This window comes from Cynocephalus volans, chromosome 3 (genome assembly GCF_027409185.1).
Source record: "Cynocephalus volans isolate mCynVol1 chromosome 3, mCynVol1.pri, whole genome shotgun sequence".
Lineage (NCBI taxonomy): Eukaryota > Metazoa > Chordata > Mammalia > Dermoptera > Cynocephalidae > Cynocephalus > Cynocephalus volans.
In genome coordinates, this window is record NC_084462.1 from 10191055 (window position 1) to 10212799 (window position 21745).

At 52.6% G+C, this 21745-nt stretch overlaps 1 protein-coding gene across 6 annotated transcripts; it reads left to right on the plus strand.

The window, feature by feature from the left end:
• Positions 1–32: 32 nt before the first annotated feature.
• Positions 33–20417, plus strand: EPN1 (epsin 1). Of its 6 annotated transcripts, none has more exons than XM_063089307.1 (11): positions 33–284; positions 3427–3756; positions 9747–9996; positions 13100–13224; positions 13723–13797; positions 14404–14487; positions 16400–16703; positions 17414–17524; positions 17734–17820; positions 19384–19641; positions 19787–20417. In XM_063089307.1, the coding sequence occupies exons 2-11, from the start codon at positions 3529–3531 to the stop codon at positions 19993–19995; spliced, it is 1731 nt and encodes a 576-aa protein (XP_062945377.1). In that variant the 5' UTR covers positions 33–284; positions 3427–3528; the 3' UTR covers positions 19996–20417. The 6 variants fall into 6 exon arrangements, with proteins under 6 accessions (XP_062945377.1, XP_062945378.1, XP_062945381.1 ...); XM_063089308.1 differs by having other exon boundaries at positions 17737–17820; XM_063089311.1 differs by lacking the exon at positions 17414–17524.
• The last annotated feature ends 1328 nt before the right edge of the window (positions 20418–21745 follow it).

Here is a 21745-nt window from a genome sequence, read left to right on the forward strand (position 1 = left end):
CGGGTGCGGAGGGCGGGGCTCGCGGCAACATCCGCTTCCGGTCCGTCGCCTCCTTCGGTTTCTTCCCGTCCGCTCGGCGGTTCCCCCCCCCGCCCGGCTCTCCGTGCCCCTCCCGGGCGCCGGGGCGGCGGGGTCGTCACTGTGCGGTCCTCCGTGAGTCCGCGTGTGCGCCCGAGCGCGCCTCCGCTGCCCGCGGCTCGGCGCGCGCCCCGTGACACCGAGGCCGAGCGGGCGCAGTGGGCTGACCGCCATGACCCCCCGGAGCCCGGCGTGAAGGGGCCAAGGTGAGCGAGGGCGGGAGGCACCGGCCGATCCAGTCCCGGGCCCTCGGGCCTGGGTCCCGGCGCGCGCGGCTCCGGCCGGGCCTCGGGCGTCTCTGTCGCTTCTCGTTTTCTGGTCTTCTTTGGCAGCTTTTGTGCCTCTGTTCCTGAATCGGTTCCTACTGCCCCCGTGTCTGTTTTTCTGTCTCTCGGGTGTGTGTGTCTGTCTCCGTCTCTTATGTCCTGTGAGTCTCTGCCTGTGCCCTTTTGCTCTATCTCTGTATCAGTTTCGGTGTTTTTACAAAAGGGTTTGGAGATAGGAGTGTCCTTGTGTGGTCTCTTTCTGCCTCTGTCATGTCTCTGTGTCTGATTCTCAGCGTTTTGTTCATGTCTCTGTGGGTTTGTGTGTCTTCATTTCCTCAGATTTCTCCAGCCCTCTGTTTCTACCTCTGGTGCATATCCCCCGCCCCCGTCTTCACTTATCACTTTTGCCCCCTTACCTATCACCTCCAATCCCGAAGTTTCTATCCAGGAGAATGTTGCTTGGTCTAGGATCTGCCCCTTCATCCAGGTTTCTGAGTTTCTGGTGTGGTGGTGAAGAAGAGCTCTGGCTCTGGATTCCGAGGGCCCTACTGCTTGCTAGCTGTGTTGTATTTGGCAGGTGACTTCTATATCCAAACTTAGTTTTCTAGTCTTTAAAATAGGGGTATTCATAGTTCCAACATCACAGGGTCGCTGTATATATTAATTAAGGTGATGCTTGTAAAGTGCTTAACAGTGTCTGGCACGTAGTAAGTGTATAGTTACTGGGAACTCTGGTTTTTATTATTACTTACAGATTTTCTGTTTTACACATTAAGTGTTTGATATGGGTCATTTGAGTACCCCTTGGAGGATTTTGCTATAACATTTGTACTCTTTTAAATCTAATAATTCTTTTTGAATGAACTTAATTTAAGAAACAGCATCACTCTCAGCAGTATCTGTGAAATCCTAGCTTTGATGTGCTAGCTGTGTATATTTTCTAATGCACTTTAAATAAGTACACGGTATTAAGATAGTGCATCTTCTGATGTCACCCTTTTGGAAATGTTCTTTGTTTTTTCTCTCATAATAATGTTATTGAGTGCCCACTATCTATGGAGCCAAGCACTTTATGTAGCCATCTTTTTAAATCAACAGCCTGACAGGTAGGAATTCTTTCCTTCATTTCAGAGTTCAGCAAACTGAATCTCAAGGAGGTTTACTTTGCTGGTAGCTGATGTGGTTGGGATTCGAACCCAAATTTTATGTTCTTTTCCATTTTATGCCATTTTTCTTCTCTCTTATTTCTCAGTCCCAGGACTTTTTGTTTCAGGGCCTTTGTCATTTCTCTTTTGTCCTTTCGCCTCACTATCTTGCCATGTTTCTATGTCTGTTTCTTTTTGTGTCTTTGTCTGTCTCACCATGTCTCTGGGTAGCTCCCTGTGCCCAATTTTCTGTTTCTTTTTTTCCTTGTTTCTTTCTCATATCCTTTCTTGTCAGTCTCCTCTGTATTTGTTACATCATCTCTTCAACTTAGTGTCTCTGATTGGGCCTGTCTTGGGACCCTGGCTGCTTCTTTTCAACTAATTACATCTTTCTTCAGGTACCTGGCTCCCTGGCCTGAGTTCAAGGCAGAGGCCAGCCTCTCTCCCCTGTCTCCCCCAGGACTAGATTGTGGTAGGCTTGGTAAGTCTCCCTCCATGGCTTGTTGGAGAGGCATAGACTGTGATGGTCAGAGCCTGCTCTGGAACCAGGTTGCTCCAGAGGTGAGGTGTGTGTCCCTGGGCAAGGGAGTGAACCTCTCTGTGTCTCAGTTTCCTCCCCTGAGGTGGTTATGAATCATGGAGTTGTGAGGATTAATTGAGTTAGTATGTGTAAAGCACTTAGAAAAGTGTCTGGCACAAGAGAAGAGCTGTGTAAGTGCTTGCTGTTATCATCATCGTTTGATTCACACTCTTCTATTTCTCATCTGCTGCTCTTGACACAGGTTAACTTGATTTAGGTTAATTTAAAAGTATAAGTTTTGTAGTTCAAATCGGCCTTGGGTTGAGTCTGCCCTACTATTCCTAGTTTATAACCTTGGCTGGATTATTTAATTTCCGTGAGTCCAGTCTCCAAATGCAGTGTTAAATGAGAAAATGTACATCTTGTGCTTAGCGAGTGCCTGACACACAGCTAGAATCCAGTCAGCGGGGCAGTTATATTCCTTATCTCTCCTCCTTTGAGCTTTGGGTTTCTCCACCCTTGGGATGCCTAGTCCCCCAGCATCCCCTATAGTCTCGCTGCCCTGGAAAGGATCTTACCTCTCCTGCCCATCTCTTTAATTCCTTCATTGGCCTCTTCTACCATGTGTCCTTATTTCTGCTGTGGATTCCTGCCTCCCTCCCCGCTACTCCAGAGGTCTTTCCTGCCCCCGCCCCTCACACTTCCTTCCTGAATGTTTATTGAATGGTTTTTCTGGGCCAGCTCCTCTGTTGGGAAAAGCCACATCCAGACAAATGTGGTCTCTGCCCACATGAGCTTGTGGGTTGACCTTAGCCACAGAATCAGACAAATGAATATAAAATCATGAGTGCGACTGAATGTGCAGACAAGGCTCCCAGAAAATGGTGACCATGGTGTTTGGGTGCGGATCTGGGAAGTTCAGGTGGAACTCTCAGGGTGAGTAGGGTTCCCCAGGTGAAAGAAGGAGGAAGAGCACGTGGGCAGGACAGAGGGTTTCCTGATACTGCTGACTGGTGTTCACAGAGTGCTTTCCATTTACGAGGTTCTCTCAGCTCCCTGAAATATCACATGGAGCCCCATTTTATGGAGGAGCAAACTGAGGTGCAAAAGTTCCTGGCCTGTGCAGGGTGGTCCAGCTAAGAAGGGCTGAGTTGGGGTGTGGACCTGTGATCTGCCATTGCATATTCTGCCTCACTGAGCAGGGGCCCCAAGCAGGAAGGAGCTGGGCAGGTTTGAGGAACTGAAAGATGCATGGAGGAACTTTCAGAAGGAGGTTAACAAGGGTCACAGCCTTCTAAGCCACTGCTAGGAACTCATCTTCTACCCTGAGGGCAGTCAGGACCCCAGGAATGGGACACTTAGACTCTGGATGGTCGATGTTTAGTTTGTGTTTCTGAAAGTTCTCTCCCCTCTTCAGATGTGGTGACCTGCCGGTGCCTCCTGCAGCCTCCCTCTGCAAGTCACCCTATCTCTTCACATCCTGGGGGCCCCGCACCCCTGGCTGCCACCGCCAGGCAACATGTCGACCTCTTCACTTCGGCGCCAGATGAAGAACATCGTCCACAACTACTCAGAGGCAGAGATCAAGGTCCGTGAGGCCACAAGCAACGACCCTTGGGGCCCATCAAGCTCCCTCATGTCAGAGATTGCCGACCTCACTTACAATGTTGTCGCCTTCTCGGAGATCATGAGCATGATATGGAAGCGGCTCAATGACCACGGCAAGAACTGGCGGCATGTCTACAAGGTCAGCTCCCTTCCCCTGGGTGTGGGTATAGGGGCTCAGGTGGGAGGATGGGGACAAACCCTGTGGGTCCCACCTCGGTAGGCTTCCCAGCTCCCAAGAGGAGCTGGAATACTGTGTTTTTATGTAAAATCACTCTTTTTTGTTTGTTTGTTTAATGAAGGCAACAGTATAACGCTTTTAAGAAGTTTTAAGTCTTATGATTTATATCTGTTTTTGAATGAGTGGTATATTTGTAAGATTGTATAATCAGAAGGCCTGAGAGGGTTCACAGTGCCTAGACTCCTAGTTACTTTTCTCAGCAGCTGAGTCTCAGATTCTAGGGATCATCTGTGGGTGCCTGTCCTGCAGATGTGTGCTCCCCTTCACACAGATGACTGTGCTGTGTGCATATGTTAGAGTGGCACAGGTACATCTCATGTGCTTTGTCCTAAGGGAGAGATGTCAGCCTCAAAGGCTGTGTAATGTTTGCTTCCATTCATCTGACACTCTGGGAAAGGCAGAGCCATAGGGACAGAATACAGATAGCAGGCTAGTTCTTACCACGAGTGGGGTGTGGGTGTTGACTACAAAGGGGCAGAGCAAGGGACAGTACTGTTTTGTATCTTAATGGCAGTGGTAGTACATGCCATACCTATTTGTCAGAACTAAGAGAGTGAGTTTTACTGTATGAAAATTAGACTCCAATTTATAAAAGGAAAATGAGACTCTATCTTAGGGAACATTCCCTATCAGGACGTAAAAGATTTGTCACTTTCTTTTTTTCTTTTACAACCGCAGAATATTCCAGTGTATGTATTGATCATAATTTAACTAGTTTCCTGTTGGTGGACTTTTAAAAATGTGCTTTGCAGTGTTTTGCAAGACTGTTGTGAATATCCTTGTATATTTACCATTTTCAAGATCTGGAATTGCTGGGTCAAAGGGCACGTGCATATGTAATTTTGGTTAATGTGGCCAGAGTGCTCTCCGCAGAAGTGGTCTGATATGCTCACCTTAATCCACTGAGCAAACACACACATCTCAGGCTTTGGGAATGCGTCTGGGGGCAGGACTTAGCAAGTGGGTTTCCACTTTGACTGCTGCTCTGGGGGACCGGGGGCCTGGTATCCCCTCCTTGGATTGCTCTGTTCTTCATGTTACTGCAAAATGGCCCAGGGCATGGGCTGGGGCCAGGCGGCTGGATTACACTCCTGGTGGTGGAACCTCAGGCTAGTCCCTGGACCTATGTCCCTGTGGGTCCAGGATGTCAGTGTGAGGTCTAGCTCTCAGGGTAGGGGCTTGTGAATGTTGGAGAGTCCTGTTGTTGCCATTTCTTTAGCAAGCATCTGTGGAGGACCTGCTCTGTGTGTCTTTATGGATAAGATAATGAGGCCTCTGTTCTCAACGGTCTTAGACCAGGGCCTTCTGTGGCTGGGCTCTCTGTCCTAGCTGATCTTCGAGACTTTGCGTCAAGGCGGGGATGTTATTCTTTGCTCAGAGATGAGGGACTAGAGACCAGAGAGGGCACACCATCTGTAAGTTGGAGCAGGGAATTGAGGCTTGTTTCCTCTGGCTCGTGTTCATGCCCATCCCAACATGTTGGTTCATGGTTTGGGTTGAATAATAGATTGAGTCAGTTATTGGTTATTTATTGTGAAGGATTGGGTGGCATTTGTCCAGCTGAGAAGTGGGGAAAGGGCGAGTGTTGAGGTAAGGACGAGGGACGGGGCTGGTGGAGCTGGAGAGAAAGGGTGTAGAGGGAGGTGAATCCTAATGACCCCTGGACAGCAGATGCTTCCTAACCATGGCTGGGTAGTGCTGCTGCAGGCATAGAACGGTGAGGCATGGGCGGGGGTAGTGGACAAGTGCTGTGGTCTAGGAGTCTGGAGAGTGTGCTGTGCTGGTAGCTGGAGGTAAGCATGCAGGGCAGGGGAGTGGCAGAGAGGTGGATGGGGCCTCTGATGTCAGGAAGGGCTTGGCCTGCTTCTTGAAGGTGAAGGGGAGCTTCTGTGGGGATGGGAGTGTCTGTGCAGGGAAGCAGCTAGATTTCTTTGTTCATTTCACACCTCTATTCTGAGGCATCCTATAGGCTGGCCCCTTGCTGATCAGTGATGGGAACCCAGCCCTCAAGCAGCTCCTGGGTGGTTGGGGGTCTGGTATGGAACAGTTAGACGGGCTGGCAGGTGTGCCATGAGGAGGGAACACAGCAGAGGATTTGTCTGGCTTCAGGCAATCGGGGCAGACTTCCTGGAGGAGGTGGTCAGGCTGGTCACAGGTCCCAGCCACCTTTTCCAGCCTGGTTCTTTTTAAGAACTTTTTAAAGGTAGATTTGTTGAAGTGTAATTTGTATGCAGTAAAATCCACCCTTTTTAGATACAGTTCTCTGGTTTCTGATTGATGCATATATTTCATAACTATCACCATAGTCAAGAGGTAGAACGTTTCTGTCACCCCAAAAAGTTCTCCTGCAATCCTTTGCAGTCTAACCCTGCACTGGTCTAGGCACCTCTGCTCTGTTCTCTGTTCCTGCAGCCTCTCCTGATTCTTGGGGCTTCCATTTCTGTGCTCCCCATGGCAGAACCCGTAGAGTGCTGGTCTGTGAGTGCTTGGGGGTCCCAAGCCCATGTGGGTGTGGGGTTCCTGCTCCACACTGAACCTCCAATTTTTGATGCCAAGGATGGGATCCAGTCTCTGGTCCACCAGGGGAGGGTTCATGGTGTCTGTGAAAAACGGCTGCCGTTGGAGCTTGTGCTGCCTACTGAATTCTATCCTGAGAGCGGGTGTGTAGGGCAGGCAGCACGTGTCACCCTTGTCTCTGCTGTGGTGTATGCGAAGAGCTGAGTACAGGGGCTCAGGAACAGTCCACGTCCTGCCAGCGCCTCCCCTTCCTCGCTGGCCACCTCCCTCAGGCTTCACAGTCCCCTCCTGGAAGTGTGGGTGATGAGGGTGGAATTCCCAAAGCCTAGCATCTGTGATGACCTGTATGGGCACGAGGGCAGGTCTTCTGTGTTCCCATTGTCCTTCACCATTATGGTGTCGTTTTCTTCCTTCAGCCCTAAGTGGTGGGTCGGGCAGGAGTGATCTTTCTTCTTTGATGGATGGGGAAACTGGGGACCAGAGACGGGAGGTGGCTTGCTCAGGGTTGGTGGGGAGCTGGGGCTTGGGCCCATCTCTCCAGGGCCTGAGCTTTCCCACTGTGCCGGCTTGCCTGGCTGGTACTTTGTGGGTCTTATGGTCCCTGTGGAGAAGGAGATGAGTTTTGGGGGCCCAGGAGGCCTAGTTTCTGCGCATCCTCCCTGCATGTCATTGGGGACAAGTCTCGTTGATGAGTAGGGTGCCAGAGTTTATCTGGCACCTTGTGTGTATGGCCCTGTGCATCACACACAGGTTCTCATCAAGTCCTCACAATTACTCCGTGAAGGAGGTACTTTTCTTCCTTTTTCTCCATTTTACAGGTGAGTAAAGAAACTGAGGCACAAAGAAGCTCAGGACCATCCAGGCTATGGTAGAGCTGGGAGTGGAGACCTGTAGCCCACCCTCTTGACCCTGGGCTGTCACCTAATTTCTCTGAGGAATGCACAGTCTCAGTCTTTATTTTAAACCAGGGGTCTGCACACTATGGCCCATGGGCCAAATCCTGCCCACTGCCTGTTTTTGTAAATACAGTTTTACTGGAACATGGTCAGTCCCATTCATCTGTGGCTGCTGAATAGTTGAGACAGAGACCATATGGCCTGAAAAACCAAAATATTTACCGCCTAGCTCTTTACAGAGAACATTTGTTGACCCTGTTTTAAACATTTATTCTGATGTAGCAGTACATCCATGACAAAGCTAATTTAAAAATTAACAAAGGACTATTTTCCAGTTGCCCACTTTGCAGATAAGGTTTTAGATTTTTTTGGAGGTGTTGCATACAAACAGATCCTGTGTATACAACCCAATTAACTTTTACATACGTGTACACCTGTGTAACCTCACCCAGAGGGAGATGGAGGATGTGTCCTGTCCCCCAGGGGGCTCCCGCACCATACCCCTCCCCCAAAGGTCTGACTTCTGTCTGCCTAGACTGTTCTTGAACTTCACATGCATAGAGTCATGCTCGTGTGGTCTTTCGTGTCTGGCTTCCTTTTGCTCACCATCATGCCTGGGAGGTTGACCTGTGTTGTTGCCTGTAGTGGTCATTCATTTATTTTATTTTTATTGCTGTGTATTTGGTAGTCCCACTGTGTGAGTTTACCACAGCTTATAAATGCTTTCCATTGTGGATGGATATTTGAGCTATTTCCTAGTCCACAATCTTTTTAACTGCAATTCCAAAGTCCAAAGAGCTGTAAAAACAAAGTTTTTCATAATTCTTTTGGCACAAAGGCTGACCCTGTCTGAGGTGAGGTCATTTATGTAGTGTTTATCGGTCCTACTTAGTGTGACTATTGGCCTAACACTCTGCTGGGAGAGTTTTTTTTTTTTTTTAAATACATGTGATATGTACACTGTCTTAATGGTTTGGAAAATTTTGAATTTCAAAACACAAGGGCTCAATATCTCCCGGAGTTCTGGTCTTGTGGCTGCTTCTCAGGCATGGCGTGTAGTAATAACACATAGAAATCACTTTCCTTCATTCCTTTCTCCTCTGATGCGTAAACACCTCCAGGGCTAAAGGGTCCATTACAGTTGTAAATACTGTTAACATACTCTCAAAAAGCCTTGCCAAATTTAGATAGCCTACCTCAAAAGGTTAGGGAGATATGAATGGCCCACAATACTGTGTCTTGGCAAATTTTACCTCTGTTCAGATAGAGAGCTTAGCTGCAATGGTGACTCTCCGTTCCTTTTTTTTTCGGTCTACTCTAGACCTGAGACTCCTGGATGGGTTTCATGGGTTTCATGGGCTCCATGGTGTCCCTGGAATCACCTGAAAAATGTAAGGCATACCTTTTTCTGAGGATGGTGGCAGAGTCTTAATGGGGCCATGCCTCCTCACCTTGCTGTGGAGGACGGGGCTTGAGCCTGGTCTAGGAAGAGCCACAGAGACCTTTCCTAGGCACAGTTTCTTTTTCCCATTTAATTTTAACTTGCCGAAAATAGAATTTGTTCTCATGTTATAAAATACAAAGATACCAAACGGTGCAGATTGAACAGTAATGTTCCCTCCACCCTGTCCTCCTATTCTGGTGTTCTAGTGTGTTGCATGTCCTTCACAAGAGCCCAAGCTGGACAGTCACCTCAGGCCTATCGCTTCCCTTCGTACAAGTGGTGATAAGCTCCCTGTCCCCCAGTAACTCTCCACTTTGTTATCTTCAGGGCTGTCCCATATCAGTGCGAGTTTTTACATTCAAAAGTGGTGACACAATTCAAACTTATGAAACAATAGAGAAAACAGTCTAAGCTACCCTTTAGCATGATTTAACAAATGTAGTTTTTTTGGCCATGTTACTTTAGATTTTCATCTTAAAAAAATAGAGCAGACTCTGAGACACTCAGGGAAACCCAGGTTGAGCTGTAGTGACTGCAGCTGCTTTTTTCCTTTTTTAAATTTCTACTGAGATAGGGTTCACATATCATGCAATTCACTCTTTTAAAGTGACAATTCAGTGGCATTTGGTACTTTCGCAATATGTGCAACCGCCACCTATCTCTAGTTGCAGAACTTTTTCATGTCCTGAAAAGAAACCCCGTACCATTAAGTGGTTCCTCCCTACTTGTCCTCCTTCCAGCCCCTGGCAACCCATAAACTACTCTCTATCTCTGTGGATTTGCTTATTCTGGATGTTTTACATCAGTGGAATCATATACTGTGTGGCCTTTCATGTCTGGCTTCTTTGAGCAGTTTTTGTGGTGTATCCACTTTGGAGTACAGGTCAGTGCTTCATTCCTTTTTGTGACTATATCATACTCCATTGTGTGGACAGCTGTGTATCCACCCACTGATGACGTAGATTGGGGGACTTGAACCCCGCCCACCTCCCACGGTGCCCAGCGTGAGTGATGGGTGTGTCTTTGACCTGCAGGCCATGACGCTGATGGAGTACCTCATCAAGACTGGCTCGGAGCGGGTGTCACAGCAGTGCAAGGAGAACATGTATGCCGTGCAGACACTGAAGGATTTTCAGTACGTGGACCGTGATGGCAAGGACCAGGGTGTGAATGTGCGAGAGAAGGCCAAGCAGCTGGTAGCCCTGCTGCGTGATGAAGACCGGCTGCGGGAGGAGCGTGCCCATGCACTCAAGACCAAGGAAAAGCTGGCACAGACCGCCACTGGTTAGGCCCTGCGCTTCCCTTTCCTTGCCTTATAGCCCCCATTGGCTTAGAGTCTGGTCCTCTCCTTCTGAGGCAGCCCTCCTGCTTCTCTCCTCCCTTCTGGCCATCAGGGACTCAGACTTTCCTCTCTTCACCTGGGACCTGGTCCTGCAGGCTCACCTGGGCCCCTTCTTTCCCCTTGTGTCTCCTCTGCCACTCTGAGATCCTCTCGCCCCAAGCCCCAGGGACCTAGAATGGAGAAATTTCATTCTGCTCACTCACAAGTGTTAGCCAAGTGCCTCCTCAGGGCCCAGGTGTGTCCAGGCCCCAAGAGAGCAGGCAGAGGCCCTGACCTCATGGAACTGCAGCCTGGGCCCTGGAGTTTCCAGGCAGGTACACCCATGGTCTTGTCTGAGAGCAGTCAGTGCTGGGGATGGGGGTTCCCCAGGATGCGGGGTCAGAGATGGCCCTCTGAAGGGAACATGCGTGCTGATACCTGAGGGAGCTGTCCTTCCATCTGTGCCAAGATGAGGGAGGACGTCATTACAGGCAGAGTGTGGTGCAGAGTTCCCCAGGTTGGCCTAGATAAGACACAAGGAAGACCAGAGTCAGCTTGCATGTCACCGCAAGTCCTTTGGGTCTGCTTTTAAAAGTTTTAAAAATGTCGTTTGTAGTTGGTGAGCTCAGTTTGGTCGGTGGTGACCAGCATTTTAAAAAAAAAAAAAAGGACCCATACTGGCCAGCTGACCCCCCTCAAAAATAAAGAAAATCAGAGTGCATCCCAAATTGTAAGGCCAAGATCTGTCTCAGGAAACAATTTTGGGTAGGTGCGTCCTGGATTGTGCTAGGAAATACATTTTATACAGACGGGGGAGCGGGAGGACTCACAGCCACGGAAAGATTAGTCTGGCTGCTCAGGAACCAGAGCAGGGAAAGCTGAGAGAACATTTAGGAGACTGCTGCTATTTTCTGGGTAACAGGTGGAGGTGTCTTAATTAGCAAATGGTCAGGATGTGGAGAAGACTGAGCCGTGCATTACCCTGGAGGTGGGTTGACTGGACCTGCCAGGGGAGATGGAGCAAGGGGGAATCCTGTGATCACCAGGGGTCTGGCTGGAGGGATTGGCTTATCTGGAGGATATGAAGCCTTCTGGATGCATCACATTTGGGGTCACTGTTCTGCACCCACTTGAAGACATGGGGACATAGCAGGTATGCATAGCTGAGCCAGGGACCCCAGAGTTGGGATTCTTTAGCCTGCAAATGGCATTTAGGGTAGAGAGAAAGTGTGAAGTAGAGGGAAGGAAGCCAGGGTGATGTGAGATCAACCAGAGCCTGGGGAGGGAGGCTGAGAAGGGTCTGTTGGCTCATGGACAGTACAGGATGGGGTTGAGGTGGAGTGAGGAGGGATGTTGGATAATAGCTGGGAGGGAACCTGGGTGCCTCAGGGAAGAGTTTTTAGCAGTTGAGGATCCTAGAGCAGAGGTTGTCAAACTTTTTCCTAGAGGGGCCAGAGAGTAAATATTTTCAGCTTTGCTAATCATGCGATTGTTGCAGCTACTTGACTCGGTCTACACCTAAATGAGGGAGCTGTATGCCCCTCAGACTCACATCATGGACTCTGAAATTTGAATTTTGTGTAATTTTCAAACATCTTGATATATTATTATTTTCATTTTTTTTTTCAACCATTTAAAGATGTGAAAACCTTTCTTAGCTTACGGACTGGCTTTGGCTGAGAGCTGTAGTTTGCCAACCGCTGTCCTAGAGTGAGCTCTGTGCAGGGGGTGGGCTGGGGGAGAGAATGAGGGCAGTTATGGAACACATCCCTGAAACTCTGAGAGGGGCTGGGGAGGGCTGGTGGCCTGCAGGGAGCACCAAGACTGGTTGCTTCTGTGATGGTAAGGCCAGGGTGTTGTTGGCTTGATGTCTTCATTTACTTGTGAAGTGTGAGGTGGGGCCTTTAGGCTCAGTGCAGGTCAGGGCAGCTCAAGGCCACAGGGAGTTGGTTGTGTTTAACCACCAGGACAGGGGCTTAAGGGTGTTTGGCAAGGCAGAAGTTTGGCAATGAGGCGTAGGTGCCCTGGGAGCTCAGGAGGGAGCCATTGGGGTAAGAGGATGGTAGGAGGAGGCCACAGAGGTGTTGCCCTCCCCACATGTTAGCCTTGCCTGTATCCCTATTCTCTGTCCCTCCCAGATGGTCACTTACGCCCCCATCCAGTCAGTCCCCATCCCGTTCTTGCTCATTCGTCACCACAGCTGGTCACCCCAGTCCCACCCACGTGTGCCACCATCCCTGTCCACATGCTCACTGGTGACCCTTGCTAGGGACACCACGCTGGTCTGGCCCAGGGCTTCCGGGACTGAGCGCAGGTGGGGCCACGGGACAGCTGGTAACCACAGTGTGGGATGGAGAAGCCAGGGGCCTGGTCATGGGTGAGAGGCCTGGACCCAGGTAGTGGGGGTGAGTGGGGACAGGAGCCCAGGACACAGGTGCAAGGAGTCTGGGAGGAGCTTGAGCAGACAGAACTTGCCTTCCCGCCTCTTGTTGGCCCCAGGAGACGGTCTGTCTTGGCTTTGTGTGCCCTGTCCCTCCCTTTTCCTTGTGCTGCTCCTGTAACCAAGGGCTCCTCCTCAGTCCACTTCCCTCCCCTGACTTGCCTTTGGACCCCACAGTCTGAAGAGATGCTGTCTTTCCTCTAGATTCCAACCTTTCCCTGCCAGAGTTATAGTTCTCTACAAGCCCTGGAAACTGAGGCCTTGGCCTCCTCCCTGAGCCATGCTGGCAGCTTTCAAAGCCTGAGAGACCAGGGAAGGAGGCCCCAATATAGACACCAAGGCCTTAGGCGTCCTGCAGGAGCCCTGGTGACAGTGCTCAGAGGTTCCTGAGGCACCTACCTTTCCTTATCAGCAGACTTCTGCTCCTGTCCTTCCCTGGTGCCTGCCCCTCCCGTGGGGGTGCCTACCCTTCACCCATCTCTAGCCTCCCTTGGCCTTCAGAAGTCTTGGGGTGGGGGGAGTTGGGGGATTTTGGAAACAGAAGCCCCCAACTGTCTAGGCCATGGGTTTTCTTGTCTCTTGCCTCGGTGTCTTCATCTCACTCTACTTCTCCCCGCCTCTCCCAGCCTCCTCAGCAGCCGTGGGCACTGGGCCCCCACCTGAGGCAGAGCAGGCATGGCCGCAGAGCAGTGGCGAGGAGGAGCTGCAGCTCCAGCTAGCCCTGGCCATGAGCAAAGAGGAGGCTGACCAGGTACCGGCTGGTGTGGTACTGCACCAGGGGGTTTGACTTTTGTTCTGCCATCCCATTTCCATGCGTCACCCTCTGCCACCACCTGCTCCCCTCATTCCCAGGCCTCCCCCTCCTTGCTCTTTCTGAGGGCTGACCCTCCCTGAGACCTGCGCCCATGCTCGCTCTGCCTCTCTCTGCTGCTCCACTTGCTCTCTGACCTGGTCTTCCTCCCCAGTCATGTCCTCTGGCCTGTCCCTCCTCCCTTCCTCTCTGGGTGCCTGTCTTGCCCCTTCCTTTCCCCTCCCACTCTGTCATCTTTCTCTCTGCCCATCCCTCACTGGTTTGGGGGACAGACTGACTGACCACCCCTCTGATTCTTTGTCCTTGTCCAGCCCTGGCTCTCCATCTGTCCATCCCCCCCAATCCCCTGCCTTCTTGGCCTGCCTCTGTCTGTGATTCTGGCTCTTGCTTCTCATCCCCTCTCCCCGCCCTGTCCCCCTCACACTCTCTCTCCCCCAGCCCCCATCCTGCGGCCCTGAGGACGACGTCCAGCTCCAGCTGGCCCTTAGTTTGAGCCGAGAGGAGCACGATAAGGTCAGAGCAGCCTCCCTGCCCCTCCTGGGGCTCCCCCAGACTCCTTCTCAGGTCCTGTCCCCTCACCCCTTCTTGAAGTGCCCCCACGTCTCTCTCCCTGGTCCTGCCTGGCCCCCAGTCACAGGCTTACATGTGTTCAAACCTCAGCATCTTTAGCCGTGGACCTTGGGTCAAACAGAACCTGTGAAGCGGGCCTGCTGTGGCTGCTCTGGGTGATGCCGGGAGCCCTTCCTCTCCCTCCTCCCAGTGCAGGAAATACCACCGAGTCAACTGCTCTGGAAGGAGGCCAGGATGAGAGGGGCCACTCCGTCTTCCCCTGGATCCAGTCTCCTAGCAGGGCGAGGCCTGGGCCATTCCCCAGCACAGCACTCCCCACTCGTCATCCCCCCAGACCACATGCTCTTCCCCGTGTCCTATCTCGACCTTTGACCCAGGTGTCCCACTCCCATTCCATACGTTGTTCACATCCCATTTTAATTTTTCAGTTGCCTTTGTCAAGGTGGGAGGGAATTGTTGGGGGCCTTACAGGATGGGGGGAGCAGTGCTCACCTCTGCGTTAGCTTTCTGACCCCTCCCCCCTGGCCGCTACTTTTGTGCCCCAAATAGGAAGAGCGGATCCGTCGAGGTGATGACCTGAGGCTGCAGATGGCGATAGAAGAGAGCAAGAGGGAGACTGGAGGCAAGGAGGAGGTGAATGTGGTGGGGGAGCTCTCTCCGTGCTGCCTGCTTCTCCCTTCACTGCTATTTCCTGTTGATCTGCTCTTGATAGCTCCTGTGAGCATCTGTTCATTTGGTCATTCATCCCAGCTCTGGCCAGGTCCCTGGGTGGCAGAGACTGAAAAACAAGACCCTGGAGCCAGGAGCTAGGTTTCCAGTACTGGCCTGGCTCCTCCCTTCCCACCAGAGCCTTGGGCCAGGGACTGACCAGGCCTCTCTGCAGCCACCTCTCCTGCAGTGGGAGCCAGGCCCTGCCACGCCAGGTGCTGCTGCTGCTGTTGCCATCACAGCTAGATAAGAGAAGTCCCAGAACAGCTTGACATGTGCCATAGGAGGAAGGCATAGGGCTTGTCCTTCATCCCATTTTCTCAGGCACCTCCTAAGTGCCAGGCTGTGCACTAGACACCGAGGACCAACTGCTGAGTGAGAGAGGTGTGGTCCCCACCTTTCCTGGGCCTCCTCTCTGACAGTGCAGAGGGACAGTGTTTCCAAGCTCTGCAACTGTATGGCAAACCTTCCCAGAACCTCTCGGCCTCCACATCATGCTTTGTTATTTTTCTTGGCTCTGTGGATGGGGCTCGGCTTCACAGTTCTGCTCCATGTGCCAAGGCCAAAGTCACTCATGTGGCTGGGGCTAGAATATCCACACTAGCCTCATTCTCTGGCTGCCTCCTGTGGCCTCTTCCTGGTCGGTGGTTTGTCCCAAATGTCTTCACAGCATAGTGGATACTGCTGCCACCCCCCGAGGGCAAGGCCTGAAGCTGGCCGGCATGTGCCACATGCTGTTGATTGAAGCAGGTCCCAAGGGCAGCCCAGATTCAAGGGATGGGGACACAACCCCCTCCCCATGGAAGGGGCAGCAGATAGCTTGTGGCTGCGGGTGGGTGGCCACAGTGGGACTTTATTGATAGAAAAGCCTGCTCAGGCTGGCCTTAGCTAAGGGTCTTTACTAATGCCCAGCACAGCTCAGAATGATCCACAGTGACTGGAGGAAGTTAGTCCCTGTACCACCCCTTCTCTCCCCCATCTCTTCCCTCTGCTCCTTCCATTTTGTGCACAGGGTGGGGAGGATGGATGTGGCTACTTAGGGTGAAACTTGGCTCTTCTCTCCCTCTGCCTCCCTCACGGATGATGATTGGGGGTGTGTGTATGTGTGTGTGTGGGGGTACCTCTACTTTCAGAGATTGAGAGCTCTGCTTAGCTGGGCTAGAGTTGTGTACCCACCCCCAGAACACGGGGATATTACTTGTCTACATGCGTGTGAACTTGTGTCTTTGTGTGCATGTGCATGCAGATGTGTGTACATGTGCATGTGCATCCCTGGAAAGCCCACAGCATGATGGTGACTGCAGGGTAGTGTGTGGGCATCAAGAGAGAGGTGCTCAGGGTGACCTGGATGGGAGATTTAGTGAGGGCTTCCTGGGGGAAGGTGTGGAGCGTGAGTGGCCAAGGCGTGGTCGGAGGGAGGCATCGAGCTTCTGCCTGTTGAGGGGAGGGCTTGGCCTCTGTCCTCATTCAGGTGACCTGGGGGGTCAGATGGCCTTGAAGGTCTGCTGGGCTGCTGTGGGAGAATGGACTGAGGGGCTAGAGTGGGAAGGCGACCAGGTTGGGGGCTCTTTGGTGGTGTATGTGTAGGCAGAGGCAGGCAGACCCAGGAACTTGAGAGGAGGAGAGGATGGCATGGGCATCTGCATCCCTCTCCTATGTCTTCTCATGGGTATCTCCTGTGTGGATGCTCAGGGCCCTGGCTGCCTTTCCATGACAGGGCCCAACTCCACCCTGGCCCACTGTCCTCTTCTTGCTTCTTGAGAGTCTTTCCATGATGATTTCCAAGGGCCTATCCTACCTGCCCTCTCATGCTCCTTTTTCTTCTTTTTCCCAACAGTCATCCCTCATGGATCTCGCGGATGTCTTCACAGCCCCGGCTCCTCCAGCAGCCTCAGACCCTTGGGGCGGCCCAGTGTCCATGGCTGCTACCATTCCTGCAGCCATCCCCACCTCAGACCCATGGGGGGGACCCCCTGTCCCTCCGGCTGCTGATCCTTGGGGTGGCCCAGCCCCAACGCCGGCCTCTGGGGATCCCTGGAGGCCTGCTGCCCCCACTGGGCCCTCTGTAGACCCTTGGGGCGGGACGCCGGTCCCTGCAGCTGGAGAGGGGCCCACGCCCGACCCATGGGGAAGCACCGATGGTGAGTGCCCCTGCCTGCTCAGCCACAGTCCCTTGTCTGTGTGCACCTGCCATTGGCTGGCTGTGCCCTCAGGTGGTGCCTGGCAGCAGTGGGGGTGCGCCCTGGGTGCTGTGGGGGCCCCGAGAAGGAGACTTGGGTGTGGTTGGGGGTCAGATGAGAGGGCTAGAGAAGGGTGTGTGAGATGGGTGGCTTGAAAGACTTGGGAGGGGATACCAGCTCAGCTGTGGGACTTGGAGAGACTATAGCCAGGGCAGAGTCTAAGCATGATGTGGGTATCTGGGGAGGATGGCTGGTGAAGCTGGGGTGGGGGCAGGCTGGACAAGGGACAGAGCTGAGGGAGGGCTTTGAGCAGCATGGGCAGGTCTGGGTAGGTAAAGAGCAGGCTGAGGCTCTTCATTCCGGCCAGGTCTCAGGGGCTTCACAATGAGGTGAGGACTCAGGGGTGAGGAGGGCTTTGCCAGGAGTGGGGCACAGCAGGAGAGGCCTGGTGGTATGAACACCCATGGCTGGAACAGAGCACATGTGTGGGAAGGCAGCTGGTGTGTGCTTGTGGGAAGGCAGCTGGTGTGTGCTTCTGGGAGCAGGACCTGGAAGAGGTGCTGGGGGGAGAGCATTTTTGTGCAAACAGCCACAGATTCAGAGGTGACAACCCCCCAAATGCCCGGGCAGGTAAGTCCTCCAGCCCCTCATGCAATGCCTTCCTCACCCAGGTGGGGTCCCGGTTAGCGGACCCCCAGCCTCTGATCCCTGGGCACCAGCCCCAGCCTTCTCGGACCCCTGGGGGGGGTCACCTTCCAAGCCCAGCACTAATGGCACTGCAGGTATTGGGCAGATGCTGGGCCTGGAGACCTAGGTGCTGGGGTGGGGGCAAGGGGCGGGCAGAGTCTCAGGTGTGTGTCGGCGTGAGTCTGGGAGTATAAGTTAGTCTCCTAGAAGATACCTGAACTAGAGGAGGTGGGTGGGGGCAGGGCCCCCTGGGTGGGCGCTGAGTAGCACATCCTGGCCCCCCCTGCCATAACCCTCCCCACAGCAGTTGGGGGCTTTGACACGGAGCCTGATGAGTTCTCTGACTTCGATCGACTGCGCACGGCCTTGCCAACCTCTGGGAGCAGCACAGGTGAGCTGCTGCCCCCTTTCCCTGAGCCCACAAGCTTGGTTCCCCCATTCCTAGGGGCCAGAGGGGAGGCCTCCTTGGTTCCTCATGAGCCCTGTCCCAGTTGTCTGCCTCCCTCCAGGCTGGGTTGGCTGTGCTTAAGGGTGAAGAGTTCATTGGATGGAATGAGCCAGACCCACCCATCCATCTTTTGAAAAAAAATGTGTAACTTTGTTTTGGAGTAATTTCAGACTTAGAGAAAAGTTGCAAAAATAATAAAGAATCCTCTTTTGAGACTTCGCACCTAACTGCCCACCTCTGATCCCTCTCTGCTTCTGGGTTGTTTTTGAGCATGTTGCAGACTTCTGGGTGTTTCTGGGGTGTTTCTGTGTTTGTCTCTAAAAACACGGACATCTCTATTCTGTGTAACAGACAGTGTAGTAACTGGAATCTGGAAAGTGGCACCGACAGACTGCCCTCATGTCTCAGGGCCCAGGGTTGGTCCTCAGCAGGTGTTATTTAGCTATTTTGGCTCTTCAGCAGCTTCAGCCTGCAGCAGGCCAGTGCATCTGTTTGGGTTTGTCTGAGGTCTCCTCATGCAGATAAGATCCTGTCTCTGCTTCTTGGGCAAGAGGTGGTGCAGGTCTCACCAGAATGTCTCATCAGTACCCACTGGTATCTATTTGCCCATGACAGGTGATGTCAGCTTTGATCACTTTCATTTAAAAATTTTTTTTGAACAAAGTAAACTTCTGTAGAAGTGCAACTAGTGGTTAAGTCAGGCACCACTGATTAAGTCAGGAACCACCAAGGGAGAAAGTGTGGTCTTGACACTTTCCCTTCTCTTTCCTTCTAGGATTAATTTAGATTAACTGTCCAGTGTGCAGTTTTTATTCTGCTAGGCCTTCCCCCCACCATACATATTTGTGCATTTTTTTCAACATTAGATAGAGATCTTTAATATATTAAAAAAAAAAAATCAGACCTCAAGCCAACAAATGTCAAAAAGTCTTTTGGGATCATTGGTGACTGCTGTTGTTTCTCTACTATAAAGTTCCTATTTAGGACTGTGTAATTAGTTTTTGTGGGGGAAGCTCCTTTGAGACTGGAAATACCCTGTGAATAGTCCTGGAAGGTCCTGCTTTGACCTACTGGGTGTAGACACCATTGATGGTTCTTCATGAAACAATTCCAGCTCTGTGGTTGTCATATAGTGACACCCTAACTCCAGCATTCCTTCTGCATCTGTTAGTTGGAATCAGACTCATCTAGGTTTTTTGATTTTTGGTTTGGCGGCTGGTAGATAAGGGGATCCGAACCTGTGACCTTGGTGTTATGAGTCATTTAGTTTTGAAACTGAGCTCTGCCACTGACATGCTGGCCCTGAGCAGGCGATGCTCTCTCTCTCTGCCTCATTTCTTCTTTCTTGAGGCCTCTGGGCACCAGACCCTCTAAGGGGCACCCATACCAGTCTGTCTTTCTCAAGTCTAACAGGGACCTCAGCTCCTGCCCCATCTTCCTCTGCTCCTGGGTTGGAGCCCCACTGCCATCTGTCCCTTTCTGAGCACCTTTCCCTGCCTCTTCCAGGAGAGCTGGAACTGCTCGCAGGAGAGGTGCCCACTCGCAGCCCTGGGGTGTTTGACATGAGTGGGGTTGGGGGGTCTTTGGCTGAGGCTGTGGGGAGCCCCCCGCCTGCAGCTGCCCCAACCCCCACACCCCCCACACGGAAGACGCCAGAGTCATTCCTGGGGCCCAACGCAGCCCTCGTTGACCTGGACTCGCTGGTGAGCCGGCCAGGCCCCACGCCGCCAGGAGCCAAGACCTCCAACCCCTTCCTGCCAAGTGGTGAGTGTGGCCTCCCTGAGGCTCTGCCAGAGTAGGCACCTCATGGGCAGGGACACTTGTCCCCACCTGCCCACATGACCCAGACACTTGATGGGGTGGCCCCACTGACTCTGCTTCGTGTCTCTGTCATTTTCTCTCCCTGCAGGAGCGCCGGCCACCGGCCCCTCCATCACCAACCCCTTCCAGCCAGCGCCCCCTGCGACCCTCACCTTGAACCAGCTCCGTCTCAGCCCCGTGCCCCCGGTTCCTGGGGCACCACCCACCTACATCTCTCCCCTTGGTGGGGGCCCTGGCCTACCCCCCATGATGCCCCCGGGCCCCCCAGCCCCCAACACTAACCCTTTCCTTCTATAATCCAGGGCAGGAGGGGGACCTGGCTTTGCCTGGATTCCTCATTCCTGCTCCCTGGGAGATCAGTGTTGTGAGTGCATGTGAAACAGGGGACCCCCTGCCCTTACCCCAGCGCCCTTCCCCCTCCTGGGGCCCACTCACACTACGCCCTCTTTCCATGTCCCCCACCCCACCTCCCCAAAGAGAAACTGGACATGGGGGATGGGGAGGGGAGCTGGCCAGAGGAGGACCCCTTTCCTGTGGCATTAGAAGGGGGAGGGACAGCTGGGGTCTCCCACCCATTACCCTCCTTCCAAATTCCTCACCTTTCCCAATCAGTGTTTGAGCCTCCGTGTTCCCCTAACGTACCCCTTGGTGAATCCTTGGTGATGATTTTGGCAACTTTGGGAATAAATGGCAATTCTCATGGGTGTGGCTCCCCCAAATTCCCATCTATGATTCATGTGTCCCTCAGAAGCTCCTTGACCTGGGGCTCCAGGGGCTCAGAAAGGGACAGATGGCAGGGGTATCCAGGGCTTGGATCTTGTTTACCTTTGGGGCAGCTGGGAACCAGCTCTTCTTTCTCAGAAGCATTGATTTCCCTGACCCTCCCAGATTCTGTGGGGGTGGGCTTGGTTGAGTGTAGAGGGGCCCACAGGGCCTTGAAGAGTTGCAGCCATGCAGGTCCAGATGCTTGTCCCTTATGAGGGCCAGGAGTCAGCCACTCAGGGTTCAAGAAGCCCCACACTGGAGATTCTTGGGTGCAGGGGCTTCAGACAGATGCTTGTGGCAGGAGATCCCAGGATGAGGTTAGTGATATCCAGGGTTTGGTGAGATGGTAATGATATTAGGGATTCTTACTGAGAGAGGACCCATATTCAGGACACATGTTGCCATTGCCATCACCTGTGCCCACTGCAGGCAGCACTAATCCATCTCGGCACTCCTTGGAAACTGCTGAGTCAACCTCTACTGGCTGAGCTGAGTGGACCACCAGGTGCCACCTGTTTGCCATCTCCATATGTCTTGCTTTGTACTGGACCACGTCTGATGAGAATCATTCCAGTGACTCCTCGGGCCACCCAGCGAGGTGGGTGCAGCTGTCATCTCCATATACAGGTGAATGTTAGCTTGTCCCAAGCCCTGCAGCCCAGGAGTCTTAGTGATGTGGCACCCACCCTCCCCCTGTGCATTTTATGCAAACAGGCTTCCCTTCCTGTGTGGGGTCTTCTTCCATTATTCCCTGGAGTCAGGTCCTGTCTGCTGGGTTTATTCCCTCAGTGACTCCAACAACAGCTCTGTCTTGGTGACCCTGTAGGTGAAGGCTGTGTGGGAGCCAGGCACCCGGAGAGCAGTCAGGCTTCATTCTTGCCCATTTGCCCTGGAGATTCTCTGGGTTCAGGAAGAGACAAGACAGTCCCACCACAGGGGCATTTGCTACAATAGGGGAGTACAGAGGAAGCACCCAGGCCAGCTGGGATGTCCGAGAAGGCCACTGAGAAGTGATGTGACTGCCAGTCTCCAAGGTGGCCTATAATGCCCTTGCCCCCTTCAGTGGACAGGGCTGACCTGCATCACCGGTGGAGATTGCAGACAAGAGGGTGTGCGACCCCTGAACCTTGAAGATGATTATAGGCTCAGCACCTCAGATGGGCTGTAGAGTAAAAGCGAGTGTCTGTTGGGGTGATATGAGGATAGGGTTTTCTTACTTGCTGTAAAGTGGGTTCTTGCCTGTCAGTGTCAGGGAGTGTTTTCTGGTCCCCAGCTCAGAAAC

Coding starts and splice junctions, on each gene's coding strand:
- EPN1 (XM_063089307.1), top strand. CDS start 3,529: ATGTCGACCTCTTCACTTCGGCGCCAGATGAAGAACATCGTCCACAAC. Junction 3,757..9,746: donor ACTGGCGGCATGTCTACAAG/GTCAGCTCCCTT, acceptor TTTGACCTGCAG/GCCATGACGCTGATGGAGTA. Junction 17,821..19,383: donor AACCTCTGGGAGCAGCACAG/GTGAGCTGCTGC, acceptor TGCCTCTTCCAG/GAGAGCTGGAACTGCTCGCA.